A 26,104-nucleotide genomic window follows, 5' to 3' on the forward strand; every position below is an offset into this window, starting at 1 on the left:
TTAAAATTATAGATATATGTTTAGGTTTATGGCGGATAAATAGGGAAGGGAGAGAGTAGAATTTAATATAGTTACATAACAGGGTTCCTAATGTTATAATTGAAGTCTAGGGTAGTAAATGTGAAGTTCTACAATTTAAAATAAGTTATTATTTATATTTAAAACTAAAAGAACTGAGAACAATCCAGCAAAATATCCTATGGGGCTTTTAGGTAAACAATAAGGAAGTACCTATAGGGATACCTAATATCTCTTTCTCTAAACTTCAGGCACATTCCCCTTTATAACATAATTATAAAAATCTTATCCTTAATAGTGCCCTATATATCTGTTTTTGAAAAACTGTTTTAGAGTTATACTTTTATTATCTTCAGAGTATAGAGAGAACCTTAAAAAGGTTCAGATGTAGGTGCCATCCATGACAACAAAATGGGGGCTCAATACATATAAGTGCCCTCTCTCACCCCAAGCTAAGGAACCCCTGGAACTTTTGTAAACACGGTCTCCTCAGGTTAAGCATCTACATTCTAACTTTCCATCATTTATGAAATTGTGTCAGACTCCATTAAACACTACAGAAGAATTTTAAAAAAATAATAGGCAAGAATAGCAGCCTCTGTTCTCAGGGTTGGCAGTGAATTGGGCTTAAGAGAGTGGTAGGGACATTCTCTTCTCACAACCTTGCCAATGATGTTCTTCTTAATAGCCCCTCAAAGGTGAGAAGCAAGTGTGGAGTTCCAGTTTCCTACCTGTGCCTTACATGAAATGTCCCCAAAATGTGAGACCTCTGAAATGCAACATTATTGTTTACAGTAAGCAGTTAATATGAGCTTTTCTTCTTTTGTACAAACATTACAATCTTTACTTGAAGATATAAGAACAGGTATAGGCATGTGATTAAAATAATTCAGAATTTCTTTGTGATTCTGCACCGTTCTGAGTCACTTTGGTGAAGTCAGCATAATGTGTGATATCCCTATTTACATGGCACCAGGTTGTCTTATTGTTATCTGTGAGCATGTGCAGTTCTTATCACACCTTTTTCTAGCTTCTTTTATTGAACTCTGTATTTCAATAGGGCAGTGAGTCGAGATGCTCCAGCTCATCATATAAACAAGAATATTTTCTGTGGCTCTAATTTACATTGCAGCTGTGGTTAATGCCGTGAGTGTTTACATAAAGATTGATGCACAGATACCTTTTCAGCAGCAGCTGGGAGACTGCAGTCAGCCAAAATCTCAGCGAAGTACTGTAAATCTTTTTTGAGTCAGCACTAAGACAAACAAAAAATTTTTTTCTTCATATTAATGCATCCGAATTAAACCATTAAACAAGAATGAAGGTGTTGTTAAAGTTTCACAAAAATAAGAAAGGTAGATATTTAGCTTTGAGACATTGTCGGACTTGCATTACTCTGCACCTTTCATCCCAAATGCTTCATAAACTATTTCCAAATATTCATCTGCTTTGAATTGTAACCTGGGAAGAGACGTTTTGGCCAGTAATGTAGAGGACAAATGAATGTTCTAAAGAAGGCAGCCACAAATCTCTTTAGGTCACTAGTAAATAAGGGAAACTTTTAGCTATTGTAATGCTGGATCTAGAAAAATCTCCTGGTTTTAGTACGTACCTGGGGACTAGAATGTGGTGGCATTAAGGCCAGGGGCTTGACTTGTAAAATCATTTGCTCCATGTTTATTACATTTACAATACCCCTTTTTCATATTTTTTATTTAATGTATAGACTTTATGTATCAGGCACTGCTTAAGAACTGGAGATTTAAAAAATAAAATAAAACTCTGGTTTCTTCCCCTCAAAAAGAAAGTGAGGAGCACTAGATTAAGCAGAAAAAATCACAATATAGCAAATGAAGTGTGTGTACTTATTACATAATTCCACAGGGACTTTAATTGGCAATCAAATGCAATGACTATCCATGTGGCCCTTGGCTCTGCTGGGAGCGCTGTGCCTCTGCTTCTCTTTCCTTAAGACTGCTGTCTGTTGGATATGCTTTATGAAAAGCTTTCTTAAGTTACACTGTATTCCTGATTCGGAACACACAGATCATCCTTTCCTGTGAAGAATTTTGTTTTAACTTTGTGGTCCTCCTTTCCCTTTGTGTAAAATGGAAACATGGGTATTTGTTTTAAAGTAAAAGGCTTGGGAGGATTTTGTCCTCTCTCTTAATGGCCTGTGTGTGTGCCTGCACTTACTGCTTCTATGTGAAATCACATTGAAAGGAACCATGTGTCACCATGCAAGGGCATGGTATTGTTATTAAGGAAGTATATACTTACAAAATTTTGAATCCTCCCTAGACTAAATGCATTAACCCATGTCTAAATTCTTTGGGCTTTGGTCTCCTGTTCTCATCATAAACTTTTTTATCCCACTAAAATTGCAGTTTTTGTATCTCCAATTTGACCTAAATTAAAAATATACAATAAAGGAAGCCTGTTGTTATTATCAGCTCCCAGAAAAACTAATGTCTGTTGCAGTGTTAGTCTGGCTCGATTTGAGCTGAAATACTGGAAAAACCACAAAGAGAGGAAAATTTTGTAGTTCGTCCAAGAAGGCTTTACCCTTCGTTTAAGATACTGTTAAGTACCTCAAATTTTAAAATTATATATACATGTCCATACATTTTATACACACACACACAGGCACGCACACACACTTTTTTAAAGTCTGATATTTGCTGCATTCTTTAAATGTGTATTGATTACTTTTCATGTCGTACAAATTTAAAACTCAGTGATTCTGCTCTGTGCCAAGAGATTAGTCAGACATTCTTATATGCGAATGTAATGTTCACAATATTTATCAGTAAAAAGCATAATTCTGAAGGAAAGGCTTGGCTATCCCAGAATTGTGTTACATCAGCCTCTCTTCATGGCCCCGGGAGTGGGGGACAAGGAGCCCTCCCCAGTCTGTGGCCTGGAAACTCCTCTATGTATCTCCCTATCTAACTAATTTCAAGTTTCTATTTGGAAACTGGAGTCCCTCATGAATGCTTTTTTGGACTAAGAACTCAAGTTTCAAGAGGGGTCTTCATCAAAAAAGGTCAAGAAAAGAAAAGAAAACTGTGACATCTGAGAGAGTTGAAAGACAAATCAGATAACGATACTTGGGAAAGCGTACACTGGTCTCTGGAGATTGCTGAGGATGTAAAGGAAAGACATTCAGGAAGTGTGCAGCTTGCCTCCTTCTACTGTGTGTGTGACCAGACAGCAAACACATGGCTACTAAGTGAAAAATAACACTGAGTAAAATGTTTTATTTTTGCTTTTGCGAAGCAGATTGAATGAGGGCTGTTTGGCATGGAATGTACATTTAGCCGTCAGACTTCATAGTTACTTATACATTTTCAATAAAACCTCAGGAAAAATAAGGACTAGTTCAATAGAGTATTTAGTTTGTATTTTCTAGCCAACTAATAATTAGTTTTGTAGATTCCTGCTATTGCAAATCTTTGTATGACACCATCTTCTTGTTTCAACAAGAACATCTCAGCATCTTGGTGGCGAGTAACATATGTAGGCTGCTCCTGGAGTATTAGCTGAATGTGCAAAAAATAGCTTGGACTCAATCTTTTTTATTAAATTTTGCTTTCAGTTTGTTTTATTTTTGATTATTCTTCCCAATCCCACCCCCCACTCCCCACCCCCGCCCCACAAGCAGAGTAACAGCATCAAATGGAAGTCTGATTATTGAGGCTTTTACTTAGTCAGGTTCATTGTAACTTGCTTTCTCTCTACTTGATTTCTGGGCCCAGATTTTTAAAGCCTTCTATTTTAGTCTGTTTGATCTGCCTGATTAAGTCAAGCCTTTCCAGTTACTAAGACAATCACTGGAAATATGTCTCGCCTAGTGGTGCACTGGAAAATTTGTAACAACCATGTATTCAAGGGAAACCACATGGTTTGTGTTATTTCTGATTTCCATGGGGTAAATACCCTGATCATGGGTGATTCCAAGCTATAGACATAGTGTTGTTGACTGAGGAGTTGGTAGGTAAGAGTTCCAGAGCAGGAGCCAGCTGCCTCCAGCAACCCGTTTCCCAGGCTATGGTTAGCCAGATATGACCCCGAGGGCCAAACGCTGGTGTTCTCCATCCTTACTCAGGCTGACATTAGAAGATACTCGTTTTCTGTTCCTTTCCCATTACAGGTCTCTACCATGGAGTGTGAACTGAACCAAAGTGGGAAGTCTTGGGAGACATTTTTAATATCCGAAATGAAAATAATTATTTCTTTAAGTAGTGGCAGCCAGTTGAAGAGGGTGTGCTAATTAGAACAAGTGAATGACATTATAAGGGTCAAACCTCAGATTTTTTTTGAATAAGGCTAAAAAAAAAAAAAACTTAAAAATATAAAATTTTCACTTCTTGTGGAACTCCTTTATTTTAACTTTTATCTCCCTAATGTATTCTCTTCATTTTCTTCATAATATGTATATGAGTGTATATGTGTATGTGTATACCCTGATTATTTTTATTACTTCTCCAGTAAACTATATAAAACTACATTTCCACTGCCTAGCATATATAAAGGCTTAATAAATATTTATTGAATAAATATCTTACTTTACCTGTTTTCATGGATGTTAATAAATTGAGTTCTTTTATTTCCAGAATATTAACTCAAAGATAATATCCAACATTTCAGAGCAAAGATAATTAAAATGATCACAGAATTAATTATTTAGACATATCTGGTGTGCTTAGAAATAATGTAAGCTTAAAATCAAAATTTTAAAATGTGCGGCCCCTGGTCAAGATGGCAGACTAGAAAGACCTAGGCTCACATTCCCACAGATACACCCAAGCTACAACTACATATAGAGCAACTGCTTCTGAGAATGACCTAAAGACTATCAGAACAGGTTCTCTTCAACTGAGGATATAAAGAAAAAGCCACATCAAGACATGTAGGAGGGACAGAGACATGGCTGGTCAGGACCCACATGCTCAGTGTAGCATCCACAAGGGTAAAGAATATCATAGCGCCCCACTGAGGAGCAAGGGGTCTGAGACCTATGTCAAGCTTCCCAGTGCAGGAGACCTACATCAGGAAGAGGAGCCCTTATAACATTTGGCTTCTGTCCAGGAGCACTCTGCTGTTAAAGGGCTTATACTCAAACTCACTCATTCTGAGTCCCAGTGTGGAAGCAGCAGTTTGAAAAGTGTCTGGGCCATATGTGAAACAGATATACTGATTAATTTGGGGACATATGTTGGAGGGGCAGAGATCTGATGGAACTTTCTTTGGAAATGGAGGCCCTGGCAAATGCCAGCTCTGACACTCCACATTAACTTGCTAATAGTTTGTTCCACCCTTGCATTCTCCTGAGGATATACCCAGCCTAACATACCTATTTCAATCAGCAGACACTGAATTCACTCCAAGGCAGTGTTTCATCCCCCAGGACTTGATGGGTGGCCTTGGATGGCCCCTGAATCCCTCCAAATTGGTGTCCCACTCTGGAGGGGCCAGCATACCACCAGCATACCCACACCAGCATATCCACAACAGTGGAGTCTGGGCCTCATAGACAACCACACCAGAGGTCTACACTGCACACAAGCACACCATTAGCAGTAATGGCCAGGTCTCACAGGCAGCTGGGATGAGGGCCAGCCCCATGCAACAGTGCACTCACAGCAGTCATGGCACAACCACCACAGGAGGGCACAGGCAGCTAACACAGGGCTCAGCACTGGACCATCTGGTTTTGGTTTTCGCGGGGATTGCACCACTGGCCCCACTGGACATCTTCTATATAAGGCTACTCTTTCAATACCTGGAGGCATAACTGATCTAGCCAGTACATAGAAACAGACACAGAGATGTAGCAAAATGAAGAAGTAAAGAAGGATATTCCAAATGATAAAACAAGAAAATATCTAGAAAAAGAGCTAAATGATATGGAGATAAGTTCAAGGTAATTATCATAAAGATGCTCACTGAATTCAGGAGAATTATGGTGTGAACATAAAGAGAACTTCAGCATAGAATTAGAAATATAAAAAAGAATCAATCAGAATAAAAGAATACAATAACTGAAATGAAAAATACTCTAAAGGGAATCACTAACAGATTAGATAACACAGAAGAATGAATCAGCAATATGGAAGAAAGGGTAATGGAAATGACCTAATTGGAACAACAAAAAGAAAAAAATATTTAAAAAAATGAGAATATAAGGGATCCCTGGGACAATAAGAAACATACTAATATTAATATTAAAGAGAATGGGACAGAAGGCCTATTCCAAGAAATAATAGCTGAAAATTTCCCTAACCTGGTGAAGGAAACAAATATCCAAGGCCAGGAATCACAGAAAAATCCCAAACAAGATGAACAAAAAGAGAACCATACAAAGATACATTATGGTTAAATTATCAAAAGTTAGCTACAAAGGGAGAATCTTAAAATCAGCAACAAACAAACAAAAACTAGTTATGCACAAGGGAACCCTCATAAGACTATAAGCTGATTTTTCAGCAGAAGCATTGCAGGCCAGAAGGATGTGGCACAGTATATTCAAAGTGATGAAAGACAAAACTATGACCAAGAATATTCTACCAACCAAGGTTATCATTAAGACTAAAGGAGAGATTGTTTTCCAGATGAACAAGCTAAATGAGCTCGCCACCTCTAAACTGGCATTACAAGAAGTGTTAAAGGGAATTCTATAGGTGGAAAAGAAGATGCCAAAACTATATATATATATATATAAAGAAAAAAATCTTACTTGGTAAGGTAAACAGAGTGAAGGCAGGAGATTAAGCACTTAAAGCTAGTATGATGGCTAAAGACAAAAGTAGTAAAATCGTGTATATCAACAATAATTAGTTAAGGGATACACACAGATATATAAAAAATGATGTCAAAAACATAAAATGTGGGGTGGGAATAAAAATATAATCCTTTGTAATGCATTCAAACTGAAGTGACCATCAAATTTAAGCACACTGTTATATACATAGAGTGTTATATATGAATCTCATGGTAACTATAGACTGAAAACCTATAATAGATACACAAGAAATAAAGAGAAATAAATCCAAATATAACACTAAAGAAACTCATCCAAACATAGGGGGAGAGTGCAAGAGAATAAGAAAGGAACAGAGAAGAACTGCAAGAACAATTAACAAAATGGCAATAAATACATACTTACCTATCAAAGAGTATTAAGAGAATTTTAAGTGTTAAAGAACTAAAAACTCCCTAAACGGAAGACAGAGGGTGGATGAAAGGATTAAAAAGAGACAGACTCAGATCTAAAGATCCACACAGACTGAAAGTAAAATGATGGAAAAAGATAATTATGCAAGTGGAAATGAAAATAATTCTGGAGTTGCAATACTTTAATTTTAAAACAAAGACTGTAACATGAGATAAAGAGGGCTTTGAATAATGATAAAGGGAGCACTCCATTAAGAGGATATAACACTTGTAAAAATCTGTGTGACCAACCAAAATACATAAAGCAAATACTAACTAACATAAGGAGAGAGACTGACCATATCACAGTAATATTAGGGGACTTTAGCACCCCATTTTCATTAATGGGTCAATCATCCTGACTGAAAATCGACAAACATTAGCCTTAAATGACTCATCAGATCACATGAACCTATTAGATATATACAGAATATTCAATCCCAAAACAGGAGAATATACATTATTTTCAACTGCATATGAAATATTCTCTAGATTACATGTTTGGCCACAAAACAAGTCTCAGTAACTTTAAGAAGATTGAAATCATATCAAGCATTTTTTCTGATCACAATATTATGAAACTAGCAATCAGCTTCAATAAGAACACTGAAAAAACACAAACATATGGAGGCTAAATAACATGCTACTAAACAATCAATAGGTCAGTGAAGAAATCAAGAAGGAAAGAAAAAAATCACATCAAAACAAATGAAAATGGAAAGTGTTTCAAAATCTATGGGATATAACAAAGCAGTTCTAAGAGGGAAATTAATAACAATATAGGACTATTTCAAGAAATAAGAAAAATCTCAAATAAACAATCTAACTTTTCACCTAAAGGAGAGAAGAAAAAAAAAAACAAGCAAAGTCAAAAGTTACTAGGTAGAAGAAAATAATAAAGATTAGAGCAGAAGTAAATGAAATAGAATGGAAAAAATACTAGAAAAGATCAATGAAACTAAGAGCTAGTACTTTGAAAAGATAAACAAATTAATAAGCTTTTAACTAGACTCATCAACAAAGAAACAGGGCCCAAAGAAGTAAAATCAGAAATAAAAGAAAAGTGACAACTAACACCATAGAAATACAAAGTATTATAAGAGAATACTACAAACAGTTATACACCAACAATCTTCCTAGAAACATACAATCTTCCAAGACTGAATCAGGAGGAAACAGAAAAGCTGAAGAAAATAACTATTAGTAATAAAATTGAATCAATAATAAAAAAACTTCCAACAAAAAGTTCAGGACCAGATGGCTTGATTTTACTGAACATTTAAACAGGCTAATTTTACTGAACATTTAAAGAAGAATCAATACCTGCTTTCAAACTATAATAAAAAATTTGAAAAAGAAAGAACACTTTCAAACTCATTGTATGGTGCCAGTATTACCCTGATACAAAAACCAGAGACATTACAACAAAGGAAAATTACAAGCCACTATTGCTGATAGATGCAAAAATTCTCAACAAAATATTAGCAAACCAAATTCTACAAAACATTTAAAGGATCATACATCACAATCAAGTGGGATTTATTCCAAGGATGGGAGAATGGTTCATTTGCAAATCAATCGATGTGATATACATCACAGCAACAAAACAAAGGATAAAAATCACATGATCATCTCAATATATACAGAAAAAACATTTGACAAACTTCGACATCATTTATAATAAAAATTCTCAACAAAAGTGGGTATAGAGGGAACATACTTCAATATACTAAAGGCCATATATGACAAACCCACAATAACGTTATACTCAATGGTAATAAGCTGGAAACTTTTCCTCTAATAACAGGAACAAAACAGGAATATTCACTCTCACCACTTTTATTCAACACATTAGAAATTCTAGCACAGCAGTGAGATAAGGAAAAGAAATAAAAGGCATTCAAAGGAGAAAGGAAGAAGTGAAACCCATCATTCGTAGATGACATGAAACTAGATTTATAAAATCCTAAAGAGTTCACCAAAAAACTCTTAGAACTATTAAATGAATTCAGTAATGTTGATGAATACAAAATTTATATACAAAATTGGTTACATTTCGATAGACTGATAACAAACTATCAGAAAGAGAAATTAAGAAAACCATTTCATTTATAACTGCAAGAATAAAATACCTAGGAATAAATTTAACCAAAAAGGTGAAAGACCTATGCTCTGAAATCTATAAGACATCAATGAAAGAATTTGAAGACAACACAAATAAATGAAAATGTATACCATGCTTGTGATTGGAATAATTAATATTGTTAAAATACCATACTACCCAAAGTAATCTACAGATTCAATGCAATCCCTGTCAAAATATTATTGACATTTTCACAGAACTAGAACAAATAATATTACAATTTATATAGAACCACAAAATACCCTGAATAGTCAAAGAAATCTTGAAAAAGAAGAATGAAAATTTGGAAGCATCACACTCCCTGATTTCAAATTATACTACAAATCTGTGTTAATCAAAACAGTGTAGTACTGACACAAATAAATGACACATAGATAAATGAAACAGAGAGCTCAGATATAAACCCATTCATTTATGGTCTATTAATCTATAACAAAGGAGGCAAGATATACAATGGGGAAAAGACAATTCTCTTCAATAACTGATATTGGGAAAACTGTACAGCTATGTGCAAAAAAAAAAAAAAGAAAGAAAGAAACCAGACCACTTTCTTGTACCATAAACAAAAATACACTCAAAATGGATTAAATACTTATTTCTAAGACCAGAAACCATAAAATTCTTAGAAGAAAACATAGGCAGTAAACTTTTCGACATATGTCTAAGAAATATTTTTTTGGGTATGTCTCCTCAGACAAGTACACCAAAAGTGAAAATAAACAAATTGGATTACATTAAACTGAAAGTTTTTGCACAGTGAAAGAAACCATTAACAAAATGACAACACATTGTATGAGATCTATCATTTGTAAATGATAGATCTAATAGAAGTTAGTATCCAAAGTAGATAAAGAACTGATACAATTCAACATCAAATAAACAACAATAACAAATAAACAATTCAATTTAAAAAATGAGCAGAGGACCTAAATAGATAATTTTCCAAAGAAGAGATACAGGTGACAAACAGCCACATGAACAAATGCTCAACATTACTAATTATCAGAGAAATGTAAATCAAAACCACAATGTGGTATTCACACTTGTCAGATTGGCTTTTATCAAAATGGCAAGAAATGACAAGTATTTGAGAGGATGTGGAGAAAAGGGAACGCTCGTGCACTGTTGATGGGATTGCAAATTGGTACAGCCACTATGGAAAACAGTATAGAGGTTCCTCAAAAAACTAAAACTAGACCTATCACATGACTCAGCAATTGCACTTCTGGGTAACTATTCAAAGGGGGAAAAAAAACCCACTATTTCAAAAATCTATATGCACCCCTATGTTCATTGTGGCATTATTCACAATAGGTAAGATTTGGAAGCAACAAGTGTCCGTCAGTGGATGAGTGGACAAAGAAGATCTGGTATATTTATACAATGAAATATAACACAGTCATTAAAAAAAATAAAATCTTGCCATTTGCAACAACATGGATGGACCTAGAGGGTATTATGCTAAACAAAATAAGTCAGACAGAGAATGAGAAATAATGTATGATTTCATTCATATGTGGAATCTAAAAATACAAAACAACCAAAAAAACAAAACAAGACAGAAAAAGACTTATAGATACAAACTGATGGTTGCCAGAGGAAAGGGGGTAAGGGTAAGGGAGAAATAGGTGAAGGGGGTTAGGCTGTATAAACTTCCACTTGTATAATAAATAGTTCATGGGGCTGTAATGTGCAGCATAGGTAATACAGTGAATAGAATTGTAATAATTATGTATGGCAACAGATGGTTACTAGATTTATCACAGAGATCACTTTGTAATGTATATAAATGCTGAATAACTATGTTGTACACCCGAAACTCATATAATATTGTATACAAACTGTTCTTTAAAAAAAATATATGCACCAAATGTCAAAAAGTTTTAAATGTTTGACAGTAAGATGAGATTTTTCTATATACATTTAATATTTTGTTATAGTATTTATATTTATCACTTGTATTAAAATAAAAACAACAAATCATCTTGCCCTCCATGTAATTATGTTTTAGCTTTTAGTCTGAACTTTATATTTGATCCATGTTCAGAAAATACAAGATTTTAGCTGCTATTGCAAGTTTAAACTAAATATGCTTCATGAGTTTTTCTTTTTCATAAAATTTCCAGCTATCGAAATGTCCAGCAGTATTTTTTTAATTTAAGTTTTACAAGTGAACATCACTATTTGGCACATACTTCTGGCAATGGGGAGTTTTCAGTCAGTGTAAAGAAAGCCACAAACCATATGAAGGAACTCTAATGCCGTATAAGGTTCCCAAAGGAACATAAAAGTGAACATTTTCATCCTACAAAACTAAGCATCCTTCACTGAATATTTGCCCATGTTCTATAAATACTGGCAAATAAGAAAAGCAAAGTAATTCACTTTTCTTCTTTCTCTCAAAAGAATATGTGCATTATTTTGTTGGAGAAAATACAGTTGACTGTTGAACAACACGGATTTGAACTGCATAAGTCTATTTATATGCGGATTTTTTTTTCTATAGATACCTATAGATTTTTCAGTCCATGGTTAGAAGTCTGTGGATGTGGAGGGCTGAGTGTATGCATTCTAAGCCATTTTACATATAGGATTTGAACATTTGCAGTGAGTCTTGCAACCAATTTCACTTGAATACCCAGGGACAACTTAAATTTTGGGGAAGTCAAATGTTAAATGTGGATTTTCAACTCCACAGGGGTCAACACCCCTAACTCCTGAGTTGTTCAAGAGTCAGTTGTACAGTTGGTTTTTAAGACAGCTTGCTGATCAACTTTGCATTTCGTCATTTCACCACTGCTTTTCTGTCACAGAGTATACCTGGGACTGGCAGCCTAGGAGCTGTACTCTTTTGGCTTCTGCAGAAATGACAGGATCCTTTACATACAATTCATTTTCTCATGTGTATTTTTAAGGGACAACCTCATAAACAGCCATCTGAATACTTTTATAAGTTTAGTGAGCTTTTTATGAAGGCCTTAAGTTTAAATGAATGAAATTGTTTATGTGTTTAACTTAAATATACATTCTATACCTTTCCCATAAGATAATTTTAGGAGAGTTTTGGCAAACACATACGAAAAGAAAAGTATGCCATACAACATGGATTAATTGAAACAAACCACCAAACATAACAATGTCCCAAATTAAAAAAGGGAAATGATGCTAAAGCCTATTTCTTGACATTTTTATGCATGCCTTTGTTGAGTGTGTGTGTGTGTGTGTGTGTGTGTGCGCGCGCGCGCACGCACGTATGTGCATGTGTTTTAGGACACAAGGCATGGAGAGGGGAAATTGGGCTGTGACTATTCTACACATTTCCCAGGCTCCTGAGTATTGCCTGCATTGCAGCTTTGTTCATTTAAAACATTGTGAGCCTTGTGTTAATAGCAGCTACCAGTTATCTACTGTGTACTTTGTGCCAGACACTGTGCAGATACTTTGAATACATGTCCTCATTGTATGAAGGCACTATCAATCCTAATTTTAGAGATGCCTTAACTTTGCAGATCTAAAGTAAGGGTCCCAGTGTCATAGCTGACCATGTCAAGTAGTAGAGTAGGGATTCAAGGCCAAAGTTATTTTGCTGCAAGAGCTTAGTTACTGCTTTCTGCCTTGCTGAAATTTCAGGTACTTTATTTTTGGTTTTGATAGAAAAACTAACACCTTGAAGTAGAGGGAAATTAGCATCATTGATGCCATCTACTCAGATATATGAAATAGCAAGCTAGTTTAAGAAAGGATAAAAGCTGTGTAACAGTGACCCTGAAATGTAGAATTTTATATAAAATGTATGTTTTATATTTGTAAATTTTATATTTTATACTTATACAATAAAATGTAAAATTTTTATTTGAAAAACAAATACGCATGAATTAATATTGACCTACGAAGCTATTGTAACACATAAGGATCAACACAGCAGGTCCTCTGATACCTTGATTAGGGAGATTCTCTAACTTGGTCTCCTGCTAAAACTTAGGTTTTTCTTCTGAAGTACTGTTCATAAGTTTTCAGAACATTGTGTTCCACCTCTATTCCTAAAGCTAAACATCACCAGAGGTTGTTCACAGACTATGATTAACAGTTAGCACTTTTTAGTGATTTTCTTATTAAGTGATCTTATAGATCTTTATCTCATTAAATTTTTAACTCAAACCCTAACGTGAAGTTCATATAAGAATGAGTAGGGTGTAATCTAATGCAAGCATCTTAGAATTTCAAGTAAACTAAAGACTAATGAATTATAGAAGTATAGTATTTTTAAAGTCTGAAGTCAAGTTTAATCAGTTTTCTGGGCATATTACTAAATACTTCTGAGACTGTGCAGGAAACTTTCATTTACTTGGCTTTGAAACAATTCAAATTACAGTTACTGGAAATGTCTTCTATACTCAACGTTTGAGAGCAAGAGACAGAAAATAAATTAACAAATGGATATCAGAGGTTTGTTTTTTAAAGTAAATTTCAGACTGAATCAGAGGCAGCCCAGCATTCCACACTTATATATTAAAGATTTAGTCTTCATCATGAGGAATATGGCAGTATCATTAAGTATCTTCTACATTGTCTAAAACAGAAGGCTTTATTTGTACACTTCTGGTGTTCTTCATAATATAATTTTTTCAAAAGAGTAATCTACATATAGATTGCGTAGTAACTAAATTTATCCAAATAGGCAACCAATCAGGATACTTTTTCATGTACCCATTGCTTACATTCATCGTGTTCCTGCCCTCTTTCGGGAGTGCTACACCTATACTCCCTGCCTATCCCCTGCTGCAAATATGGCCCCATGCATTCTCCCTTGCCTGTTTCCTTTGGTCTCAGGATCCTCCGACTGCTCAGTGTTCTCCTCTCTTAGCAACTAGGGAATTGTGCAATAGCCTTCCTCTCTGTGTCTTCAAATTCTGTTCACCTCCAGCTTCCTCCTCTTTAGTTTATTAAAACTACCATAATCTTAACCTAAAGGATCCACATTATCCTTTGGCCTGGACTTTTCTTCCAGTTCTCGCTCTCAACTCCCACTTCTCATCTGTCCCCATCTCAATATGTTCTGGCTTGTAAAAAGATACGTCTTCCCCCACTATCCCCACTTCCTAACTTTCAAGCTCTAACTATTCCTATAACTTTTCACTGATGAGGACTCTGTGTCCCAAAATACATTGGGGTATGGAGGTTGATTCCCTTCTCTTCTTCCATCACTCTACACACACACACACACACACACACACACACACACACACACACACACACGTATAGAGACACAAATAAACAGATAAACAAATATACACATATATATAGGCAAATATAAATAGACACACACCAACATGCATATACAAAAACAAATACACAACACAAATATACACATGCTTAGGCAAACGTAAATACACACACACACAAACTTTTATTGTCAATTGTTTCTGAGGTTTGGACTGGATATGGAAAGGTATCGAAGGCAAGGCTGTCAAAGGAAGGTAGGGTGGTAACGGTGATAATAATGGGAATGAAAGTCCAGCTTCTTCAGAAAGAGGTATCTCTGCAGAAAAGGCACAAATGGCCACTTTCTGTTTTGTATGGACCATGTGTTTCTGAACTAGAGGGAATACAGTGGGAAAAAAAGTGAAATGTACTTTTATTTGCTTTAAGGCTGGCTGGTTTGGTTTCCATGGGAGACATATACATAGAACAATACAAGTTGAATTTTACAGTTCAGTTCAATTGATTTACTTCTGAAAGTTCCTCTGAGATTCTTGAAAAGATTCTGTCTGTATGTGTTTTTCTCTTCCAGTGTGTCCATAGCTATTTGAGTGTGAAGTCAGTAGAAAAAAGAAATACAGACTGCCTATCAGACCCAATCTTAAACCAGAAATTTTATAGTCAATAGTTATCTTTAAAAACCCATTATTTGATAAGGAAATTAATGTTTAGGATTCACATTTTATTTTAGAGTAATTTTAAAGTAATTTTTAAAAATAAAACCTTTTAAGATGTTGTAGCATCCTCCATTGTAGAAAAGAGTTTTCCATATTGTGTATAGGCTTTTCCTATTCTCTACAAAGAGTAAATAGTGGTCATTTTTTTCAGACTGACCCTAGTCAGCAAAGATGATATTATAAAACAAGAATTATGCTCATTCAAGCTTCTTGGAGTTGAGATATTTGGATATTAAAGAATGTATGAGGATCAAAAAAAAATGTCATATTTGTTCCCACCTATTGGTGCAGCAAACATGCAATTCATAAAATGAAAAGCTAAAATGTTAGAAGTGTTCAACATATTGTATGTATAATAGCAAAAGTGTAGCTATGATTTAGATATTAATTAATGACTTTCATTTTGTTAAATTGTGGAACACTGTACAGGCATTAAAATGATTACATTCTTATATTTGTTGACATGGAAAGAGTTACATTATACAGTTAAAAAATACAGTGATTAACGTAGGTATCAAAATAGGATGACCTCTATTTTACAGGTGCAAGTATGGTTACGAGAGCCTTAGCATGTTTTTCTTCTGAGAGGTTATGCAAAAATAAAAAATTACAGATATTTTAATGCTTTGTAATAACCCATATTATTTTACAAATAAGGAAAAATAAAGTGATCATCACCCTTAGATGATGGAAAGTTAAGGCATATGAAAAGAAATGACTAAGGATAAGTGGAATGAAAACCAATGTATGTAACTTAAGGAGTATCATCTCTATCATCTAGATACTAGTGATCAGAGCAAGAAGTAATGGACATTACAAAGCAACAGTATTAAGTAGAGGTGAAGGTGACATTTTGAAAAATATATAGGTCATTTAATTTGAAAACTATTAATTAAAGGATGGTAAAGAATTTTCTTCCTTACCTCTATCTTTTACAGTTACTTTTAACCCATTAATAACAAAACTCATGTGGGAATTAGGACTCAGAAAAACTTGCAGACCTCACCATTTAACCCAAAATGCTGAAATTGTTCATTAGCTAGAGAAATTGCATCACTTGGGTACATATCATCTATTAGAGCAGCCATTTCTGTAGTTTAAAAGATTTCAACTATAACTGAACCTAAGAGCATCTTAATATTTCCAAATAAAACTGGTCAATTTTTCTTTTAGAATTTCACATTATGCTCAATGTTCAATACATGGTACAATTGTGACTTTTTGATTATATATGAAAATCTTTTCCTTTCAAGAGTTAAAAGTAATTTAAATGAAGCTTCCACTAGAAAGCTTATAACTGGTATAATTCCTGATACTTGAGTATTTCATCAATTTCTATGCCAAGTTGCATGTTCAACTGCTTGGCAGCCCCTACAATATATGAAAACACTTTCCTTTTTATAGGAATATACTGGCAAAAATCTACCACTTCCATGAATTATTAGTCCTTTTCTGCTAATTATTTTGGGGAAAAAAAAGCAGAGGTGCAGATCCAAGTTCAAGTGGTTCTCAACGTCTGGACATACTAGGTGTAAAACTGTTCATAATTAGAAGAAAATGTATGCCTCATTTGACCACCAATCACCACTGCACGCCTACAAAAATATCAAGTTACTTTCTTTTTATGTATTAGAAATCGAGCAACAATAAATTGAGAACAACTGATGAAAGTAATCAATGAGGAAACATGATAATAAAGTGAGCAACCAATTTACAACATAAAAATAGACAATTTTGTGTTTTCAATAACATTTATGAAAATATAAAATTACAAACTGAAAGGGACTTCCAAAAACCCCTTAATGTTACATTAAAGAAAGAGAAAGACCCAAGAGGGACTTGTTGAAGGAAATACAGATGACCAGAGGCAGAGCTGTTAGAACTCAGATGTCTGGTTTCAAGTAACAGGCAAAGTTCTGTGATTTTAAACCACTACTACAGAAAAGTTAGAGGAAATAAAAAAATGACCAGCCCTTTTTCATCATCTGCAGTTACATATTGGTGCATGGCCTTCTGTCTACTTCTATTTGTACATATTGAACTCCTGCTGGACATACTGAGTGTGAAACAAAACTAACACAGGAAGACTCATAGGTCCTAGGTGAAAAGTGTTGTGTGACAAGGGGTTTGATGACGGATAATGTCTACTATAGGCACTCCCATGCTTCTAAAACTAATAATTAGACACACAAAACTTTGTGGAATTTAAAAAATATTTTTGAATTCCATTTTATAGCAAGATTAAGGCAAGATTAAGAAACAAATTATAGGAAGGAGAATAAGAAAAGGAAAATGAAGAAGGAGGGAAATACAAGAATGCAACATCCAATATATGACAAAGCAATGAGTAAAGAAGTTAGGAACATTAGTTCTGAAGTCTTAAATCTCTGTATCCTTCAGTTTTCTCACCTGAAAAGGGGAATGATAATAGTACTGACTTCATGAAGTATTTGGGAGAATTAAATTAGGATATATATACATGTTAAAATAATATGAAGTATAAACTGTTCATATTACTATATTAATTTTGGGGAGAATATTCACTCTCTTGATTTAAAATGTGGTTAAAATATCTATACTTTATTTAAATTGTTTGTATTCCCAACTAAAATTTGGATGCTCAAGGCATTGTTAAAACCTCATTTTTAGACAGTCGGTCATACAAAAGGTCTGTATCAGTGACTCAAGAAAAACAACAAAAGCCTTTCTTTATGTATGTATTTCAATTGACAGCACCTCAGAAGAAAAACCTAATTTTTATTGTTCATATTCAGTGTTCTTTGAGATACAAATGTCAAGCTTAAAATTAGATGTAATACTAGAATGAATTTAGACTTAATACTAGAGTAAACAGTGCAGATTGTTTTCCCTCTCATATAACTGGAGTGGCAGGAAAGGAGAAAACATCAAGAGCTCTGGGACAGACAAGGATGCCATAGGAGACCCCTCTCCTCTCTCTCTGCTCACGGATCCCTATCCTTCCTCTTATACAGGCTTTCTCCATGTGTCAGGAACATGGCCACACTGTGAACATTGTTAGGCCTGCCCTCACATGATCCTGGTTCTTTGATAGGTAACCAGAGAGGTTTCTACCTGTTAGGTAAAAACAGCCAAGAAAGGTTCCGTTATGGCTTGACCTAGCCCAACATGTGCCCATCCTAATCACCTGTGGCCAGGGAGGTAGGGTGCTTTGAGGACTTCCCAGACCTCCCTGACCCTGTCACCAAGGAAGGAGAGGTAATATGACTGGGAGTACCCCCAGAAGCAACTCATGGGCATGAAGAAAGTAGTTCTCAAAGAAAGGAATTTTCCATAAAGAAGAGAACATGGAATCAACAGAAGCCAATAGGTAGATGGGGTACATGTGCGAGGGAGAGTGGGAGAGGGAGAGTGAGAACAAAGAACTGGAGATTTGTTCATTTTGTAAAGGAGTGAACGTGGATGACCTGAGGAAGGGCTCCCTACACTTCAGTGTGGTGGTTTCCCTTGGAATCACAAGAGTGTCAGTGCCAAAGGGCATGACAGGGTAGTTTGTCACCGCAGATGCACAGGGATTATATACTTTGCTCTTCAGACTGATGACATTTAGTCCAGGGTTGGTTTCCAGCCTCTGGTCTTTGTGACCCTCCACAAAGATTTCTATTCTGTTGGAATATCCAGGCTATAAAGGGCAATTTTAAAAATGAAGAATCATAATCATTATTTCTAATTATTTCATCTCAGTGTAAAGGAAAAGTCTCTCTTATGCATTGTATCCATCTCTCTATGCTATATATTTTCCTTTTTGTTGTTCCTGTTGTTTGCTTTTTCATGAAGGATGCAACATATATTAGACTTCTCCATACTATAAATCTCATTTAAAAAGTGTTGAATCAAAGAAGTCTGCTAGCTCCTTTTGTTTTTTCTACTTTTTTCCCCACGTTGGACTGCTCTGGCAAAGGAGAATAATATTACCTTACCATGTAAAACATGGTTAATAGCTTTAAAATAATTCCTAGCAGCTGAATAATGGGCTGCCAAAAATATTATTGGTGCCAAAGGATCTGGATATGTCTGTTCCATTTATTGTGTGTTTCTCCTTTCATCATAGCTAAGTGCTCACAAAAGACACGAAAACCCAAACCTCTAGGGCATGTGGTGTTTGAGGGCAGAAATCATATTTTAGTATATTCGTTCCTATACCTAACATATTGCGATGATTAGTGAAGTATCAACAGCAAACAATGATGGACCCCTCTGGTACTTAAGATGCTCAAATTATTAATTAATTTGATTTCTAGTGACTAGAAGGAAGCAATCCTTTCATCATCTATGTTGTGCTCAATAGAGTGGCTTAATAATGTTTATTCTAAGGAGTTTCTGGAAGTCTTGCACCAAACACTTTTAACATGTTCTGCCTGTTTTAGTAAGTTTATTTTTCTTAGAAATAAGAATATGGAATCTATTTCTTAATTAAAGCTCCATGTTCTAAAAGCCTGATACTACAGTGTGGCAGATTCATTTATTTTTGTATTACCTCGGTAATAAATTCAGTTTGTTAAAAAGAGATTTTCTTAAAAATTTGTAGAAAAATGAATTTAGGAATATACTGAAAAGTTTGGGGAAAATGCACATGTAAAAAAATTTAAAAGGTGCTTTGTTTCTCGTTGGAAGCAAAGGAAGTCAAGAAAAGTAGCATCTAAATCTACTCCCCACCCATCTCCACCCCCACCCCACCTTTTCCTGGACCCTTCCCACTTGGTCTGTGCTTAGACTGTCTGGTTCTCACTTGGCAGGAGACTCTTAATCTCTCCTGCTTCTTAGTTTGGGCCAGGGAGTTGCCAGCTGTCCTGGAATACAATGCTGTTTCGGATTCCAGTTATGTATTTTTTGCCAATGTCTTAATTGCTAGAATCTTAGAAGCACGATAATTGTCTTTAAAGAATTCCTGAGATAGAGATTTTTAATTCTTTTGCATATGACTCACAGGACAGATGACATTCATATAGGCCAGGGGCCATGAGAAATTCCTGGGCTGGTTAACTAAAATTCCATATTTTTCACTCCTGTTCGGCAAAGCATATTGGAATTCAGCTGAATAAGTATGACTTTATACAAGGAGATAAGCCCGAATCTGTTTTAAATTTGTATGCATATATAATTCGTATCTGAAATTTAGTCTTATTATTTACAAAAAATATTTTACATGCTTTATTGTAGCCAAGGAATATGAACTCTAACCCCATGGTGAAATGCCATGTTTGTGCTCTTTTGGGACTGGTTTAGTCCTCACAGAGGAAACTACTCCTGTATAATTTTCCACCTTTCTGGAAAGCCTGTCAGATGTTTAGGAGACACTGAGTAGCCACCTGAAGATAAGCATGTGAGATAGAGTTCTCAAGAAAGAAATATAAGCACCATCCTAGTTTATTGTGACTTTAGGGAAAAAAAACAGGGTAGCTTTTTAGCTGTCTCTGGAGACCACTGCTGAATCTACCATTTCCTGTTTGCAGAACTAAATTATACAGAAAGGCAGTGATTATCTGCTGTTATTATCAAACAACTAGTACAAAACACAACTTATAAATTTAGAGATATGTGGATGTTTACTTGAAATAGTTCTAAAATCAAAATATCTTTGCCACTGACTGAATGTCATGAAAATGCAAAACTATGGCTTAAGCACAAACACAACTTTCGTAAATACAGAATTTTTGTTAAAATAGTCTTTGATAAAAATTTGCACTTTTCTTTCTATCAATTCTGAGAAAATTATTATTCCTATAATGTAGGAAAGAATTGTTTTTGGAAAAAATGTAGAAAACCTTTTTTATATCTAGCTGAATTTTGTGGAGTTGGATATATTACTCATCATGTTGCTTGAAACAGCATTTTTGTGTTCAGGAGACTTCTGATTAAAATATTTAGCTTAAAAAATAAAATGTTTATTCCATGCTTCAACCTTAATGAGATAAAAGCATTGTGTATAATGAGTTGGAAATTCAGAGTGTTGTTGGGAAGGAAAAAAATTTAGCTCTACTTTTCTAGGTCCCTCTGGCTAGTCTAATGATTAAATTAACATAAGACAAATTAACAGGAGAAAAACAAATTTAATTTTATACATATGGGCATCCCAAAGATACGAAGATCACAGATAATTATGCAGTTGAGATTTATGTATTATCCTGGGCTAAGTAGAAGAGGGTGTGGGTTTGGGACTTTAGAGGGAAAGAAAACAATTTGTGTGGTAATGAGAAGAGCCCCTGTTTGGTAAAGAAGTATTTGCCATGCCGTGCAGAGAAGTCTTTCTGATGTAAAGAAGTTGTCTTTGGTAATAGCTGTCTTCCTGGTACAAGCACCAGTATTTAAATTCCTTTAGACAGTTAAGGAGAAGTAAAAAGGAAAACATCCAGAGTCGCCTGTTTCTTAAAAATAATCAGCCTAAAATGATCCTCATGATAAAGAGACATATTTTGGGATAGCCAATATTGCTCTCTTACAGTGTCATCTAGCTTTACATATGCTACACACAAGTAAGGGTTGAATTTTAGAGAGTACAACTTATGATAGGCAGTTTCATTATTTTTGACAGGAGAATTTTGTTCATATCACTCTGAAACAGACATGTTTAGAGAATGAATTTAGTTGTCTACTGCTTTACCACAAGAAAGTAGTATAGAGATTTGTCCCATTTCAGGAGTATGTGTTTAACTCCCCATGTGGTATGCTCTCTAAAAGGCCATTTGGGGACTGGAGGTGAGGAGTGATGCATTTGAGGAAAAACAAAGTCTTCCACTTAAATATAAAACTGAATACCTAGCAGGGTGTGCAAACCAGGACAAAGCTATCTGGATACCTGATGTGCACTAATTATATTCCTTCCTTCTGCTACAGGTTCAACATGGGAAAAGACATTTCGGCAGATTGGCTTTGAAAGGTAAGTGGATTTAGCATGTTTCGACTTCTAGCTACTAATGTACTATTTTATGCTAAGTAATTTATTGATTGAAAATTAGTGGTATTGCAACCACTGCTTTGGTAAGTGTGTGCCCCCGGTTAAGTCATTATTTTGCCCCTTGAGACTCAGTTTCTTTATAAAATAGAGCTTTACTTTATAAAATCCTTGCCTGCATACAGAGTGGACATAAAGATTAAAAAGAACAATTCATTTGAAATGCTTCTTAAGCTGCGAAACCTGCGAAACTTAAAAGGTAAGTTGTATATTTAGAGATTTACAGGAATTAGAGTGTACTTTTTTCCTAGCTGATTAACCTAATATGAAATATTCAGTTTTACAGTTTTAATACAGAAAAATGTATATTAATACCTTTTCAATTATTAAAATTATTAGATCTTATTAGCTCTAAGGGAAAGACTGAGATCATGTCACTCTTAAGCATTTCTATACCAGCATGTCCTCAAAAGAAAAAAAAATGACTCATTATGACATCAGAAAGTGTAGAAGTAGGGTCAATAAAGTTACTAGACCACCTGTCCTTGGAACTGAATGACAGCATATCAGACAGATCCCTCCCAGTGGTATTTAGCATCTTATAGTGAACTTGCAATGTTGATATAACTATTGAAAGAAAGCAATTTTAATTTTTTTACTCCAAGCGTAGGTTTTGACTAGTTCTTTTCATCATATTGAAAGTATTTTCATGTGTCTTGATCTGACAAAATGCTTAGAGCCTATAAATAAATAATAAAATACTTTAAAGTGCATTATTTCTCCAATAGTAAGAGAGACTAGATCATCACCAGACCAACTGTGATAGTATTTTTGTACCATTTTTAAGTTGATTCAAATATTTATTTATTTCTCTACATATACTTCCACTCAATCAACACTGTCATTTTTGGGTCTCACAGTAAGTTCTCATAGTTAGTTTTTAAGTTATTGGGGGAATGTTGGCTTGGACGAACAGATCCCAGAGGCCAACTTAAAACAAAGAATAGAAAATCGTATGCAGCTTTATTTCATATGACATCTTTTCCCAAAACATTTTTCTCTTTCTTTTTCTTTCATATTATGAGAAACATCAAACATACACAAAAGGAGAGAGAAAAGCAAGTTAAACATTATATATCTGTTTCCCAGCTTCAGTAAGATTTTGTCATACTAGTTTTTCTTCATTTTTTTGGCTAAAATATTTTTTAAAAAAATTTCAGACATTATGTCATTTTATCACTATATAAGTCAGTATACATCTCTGAAAAAAATGTGTGTTTTCTTTCAAAATCATAATGTCACTATTATAACCAAATACAAACAATATGTCCTTAGCATCCTTTATTACCCAATCAATTATTTAAATTTTCCAATAATCTAAAAAATGTCATTTTACAGATATTGATTAGAATCAGCATGCTACTAAAGCTCACACATTCTATTCTCATCTCTCAAGCCTCTTTAGTTAGATGGTTTCCCCCAGGTCTCTCCCAGCTTCTTTTGTTTTTCTTCATGTCATTGACTTCTGAAGAAACCAGGTCAGTTGTCTTGTAGAATGTCTCACATTCTGGATTTGTCCATTTGTGATATTGTTATACTTGTTAGTCTACCCTCCTATTTCATGTAAACTCAGCTTGTTCCCTTTTGTTATTGGGAACAACTTCATGTTGACTTCTTGTCCTTTCAGTGCAGGCCTTATGGTCTTTTACAGTTTCCATGTTTCTAGTACAACTAGATGAACCGAGCTCATCCAGTTTTATAGACCTGGAGTCAGCCATTCTTCAAGGAGCCCTTCCTTCTTTGTGGAGAATGATATTTGGAAACTACAATCTAAATACTAGGAATTCTCATCAATTCTGGAATGATATTTCTGGGCTTTTTCAAAAGATGAAGCTAGGAAGGACTTTTTTTAAGAAAAATAAATCTTGAAGTCATGCAATATTTCCAATGAAGTATAATCTTACAGAATTTTAAACTTTTCTATAAAATGTATATCTCTTTTTCATGAAAAATCTTAGTTCTTAACAAAACTTGTTTTATTTTAATGTATGCATAATATTAATACTAATATTATCACTAACAATAAGACAACTGAATGAAGTTTTAAAAATTTGTACTCTCCTAAGTTTATATTTTATTAAGGATGGACAATCAAAAAGACTGAAAACTAAAGTTGCTTGAATTTTGTTTCTATGTGGTCATGTTATAAATTTTATATATAATTTATTAACTTGTTTCAGAATCTTTTTTAATTTCAATAGATTTTTTAAATTTAATTTGAGTTTTAAATATATAACGTATGTCTACAAGTACAAATTATCTGACAAAGTTTTTTCAGATAAGTATCACGTCTGTCTCTTTCTCTTGTGCCCTGTTCCTTATTTGTTGGATAGTTACTGTGTTTATTAACTTTTGATTTAATCTTCCAATGTTTATTTTTGCATATAAAGCCAATAGTTATATATATCTTCATCCTTGACCTGTGCTTGCATGAAGGGATAGATACATTATATACATTCTTCTGCACTTCAATTTTTTTACTGAGAATATATCCTGGAGATTATTCCATATTAGTGGATATAGGTAGTCTTTATTTCATTAATCTGAAAATGGCATTCCTTTGTGTAGATGAGCTAACACAAAGAATGAGATTGATCAAATTAGGGATCTTATACAGTATCAAGCTTTGCTAATAATTTCAAGGATCCTGGTTATCAAGGGATACTTAGTACTGCAGGGAGAAAATCAGGATATCTTATTTGGATCCCCAAGCCCTTGTTTGTCACCCAGATCCATGCTTTCTGGCCCAGTGTAATAAATTAGGTTTTTAATGAGGTTTGCAGTTCCCTCATATAGCAAGGAAAATTTAATTTGGCAACATCCCCCATTTTAGACCTAAGAAATTTGAATAGCTTATATGATATTCTCCAGAGATTCATGCCTAATAAATCTATGGATTGAAGATTTATTTATATAACATTCTAAACCAGGAATTTCTTGATTGAAGCATTCCATCGATGAGAACCCTCTCCTGAGCTAAAAACTGCACTAATCTGTTTGCCTAGTGATATAGTTAATATGTTTACAAGGAGCCTAAACCAGCTCAATTAACTCCTTCCCCTATCCCCAGTGTCTCTTTGGTATTAAGGAGGAAAATGGATCACAGGCCATTTGCTTTAACTCCGTGCCCTATGAATAGATATTTTCTCTTTTTCTCTTAACAATGACAACAAAACTGTTGTAATGGATAACCTTGTGCACATTTGTATTTTTGCCAGGTATCTTAGGGAGAGATTCCCAGGTCCAATCAAGCAATAAATTCATAGAGAATTTTGTTAAATATTGCCAAGTTTTCTCCTTAGAGTTTCAACAATTTTCATTCCCACCAGCAATGCATGAATATAACTGTTTTCCCAAACCCCTGTCAACAAAGTGTACTGTCAAACTTGAGATTCTCTGATAGGTGAGAAATGATATCTCAGTGTCCTTTTAATTTGCATTTATCCTGGGTCGTTTTTTCATAGAGGAAAGAATATGTTGAGATTCTTTGCTGTCCCCTAAGTGAAGCACTTTGGGCAAGAGGTTTTTCTAAAATAGTTAAGGATTCATTGATCAAAAGGATGTGACAATGAAACATTTCTTCTCAGTTTATGTGACCTTAATCTAGTGCTTCCTTGAATTGATGATTTAATGAAAACAGATACCCTGCGCTAAGCACTGTTAAATCATTTCTAGGCAATACAACCATGACAGAGACCAGGGATTGGCAAACTTTCACTGTAATGGACAGATAGTAAACATTTCAGGCCTCATAGACCATACAATTTCTGTTGCAACCTCACTTTGCTGTTGTAGCAGAAA

The 26,104-nt window shown here is 34.5% G+C and overlaps 1 protein-coding gene across 10 annotated transcripts in view; it reads left to right on the forward strand.

The window, feature by feature from the left end:
* PIEZO2 (piezo type mechanosensitive ion channel component 2) overlaps positions 1 to 26,104 on the forward strand; it is a 375,431-nt gene that overhangs the window by 167,308 nt on the left and 182,019 nt on the right. For all 10 annotated transcript variants that reach the window (XM_036229852.1, XM_016119848.2, XM_036229845.1 and 7 more), the window contains exon 4: positions 22,186 to 22,228. In XM_036229852.1, coding sequence (XP_036085745.1) covers positions 22,186 to 22,228 — 43 coding nt within the window. The remainder of the gene's footprint in view (positions 1 to 22,185; positions 22,229 to 26,104) is intronic.

This window comes from Rousettus aegyptiacus, unplaced genomic scaffold (assembly GCF_014176215.1).
Source record: "Rousettus aegyptiacus isolate mRouAeg1 unplaced genomic scaffold, mRouAeg1.p scaffold_m13_p_12, whole genome shotgun sequence".
Lineage (NCBI taxonomy): Eukaryota > Metazoa > Chordata > Mammalia > Chiroptera > Pteropodidae > Rousettus > Rousettus aegyptiacus.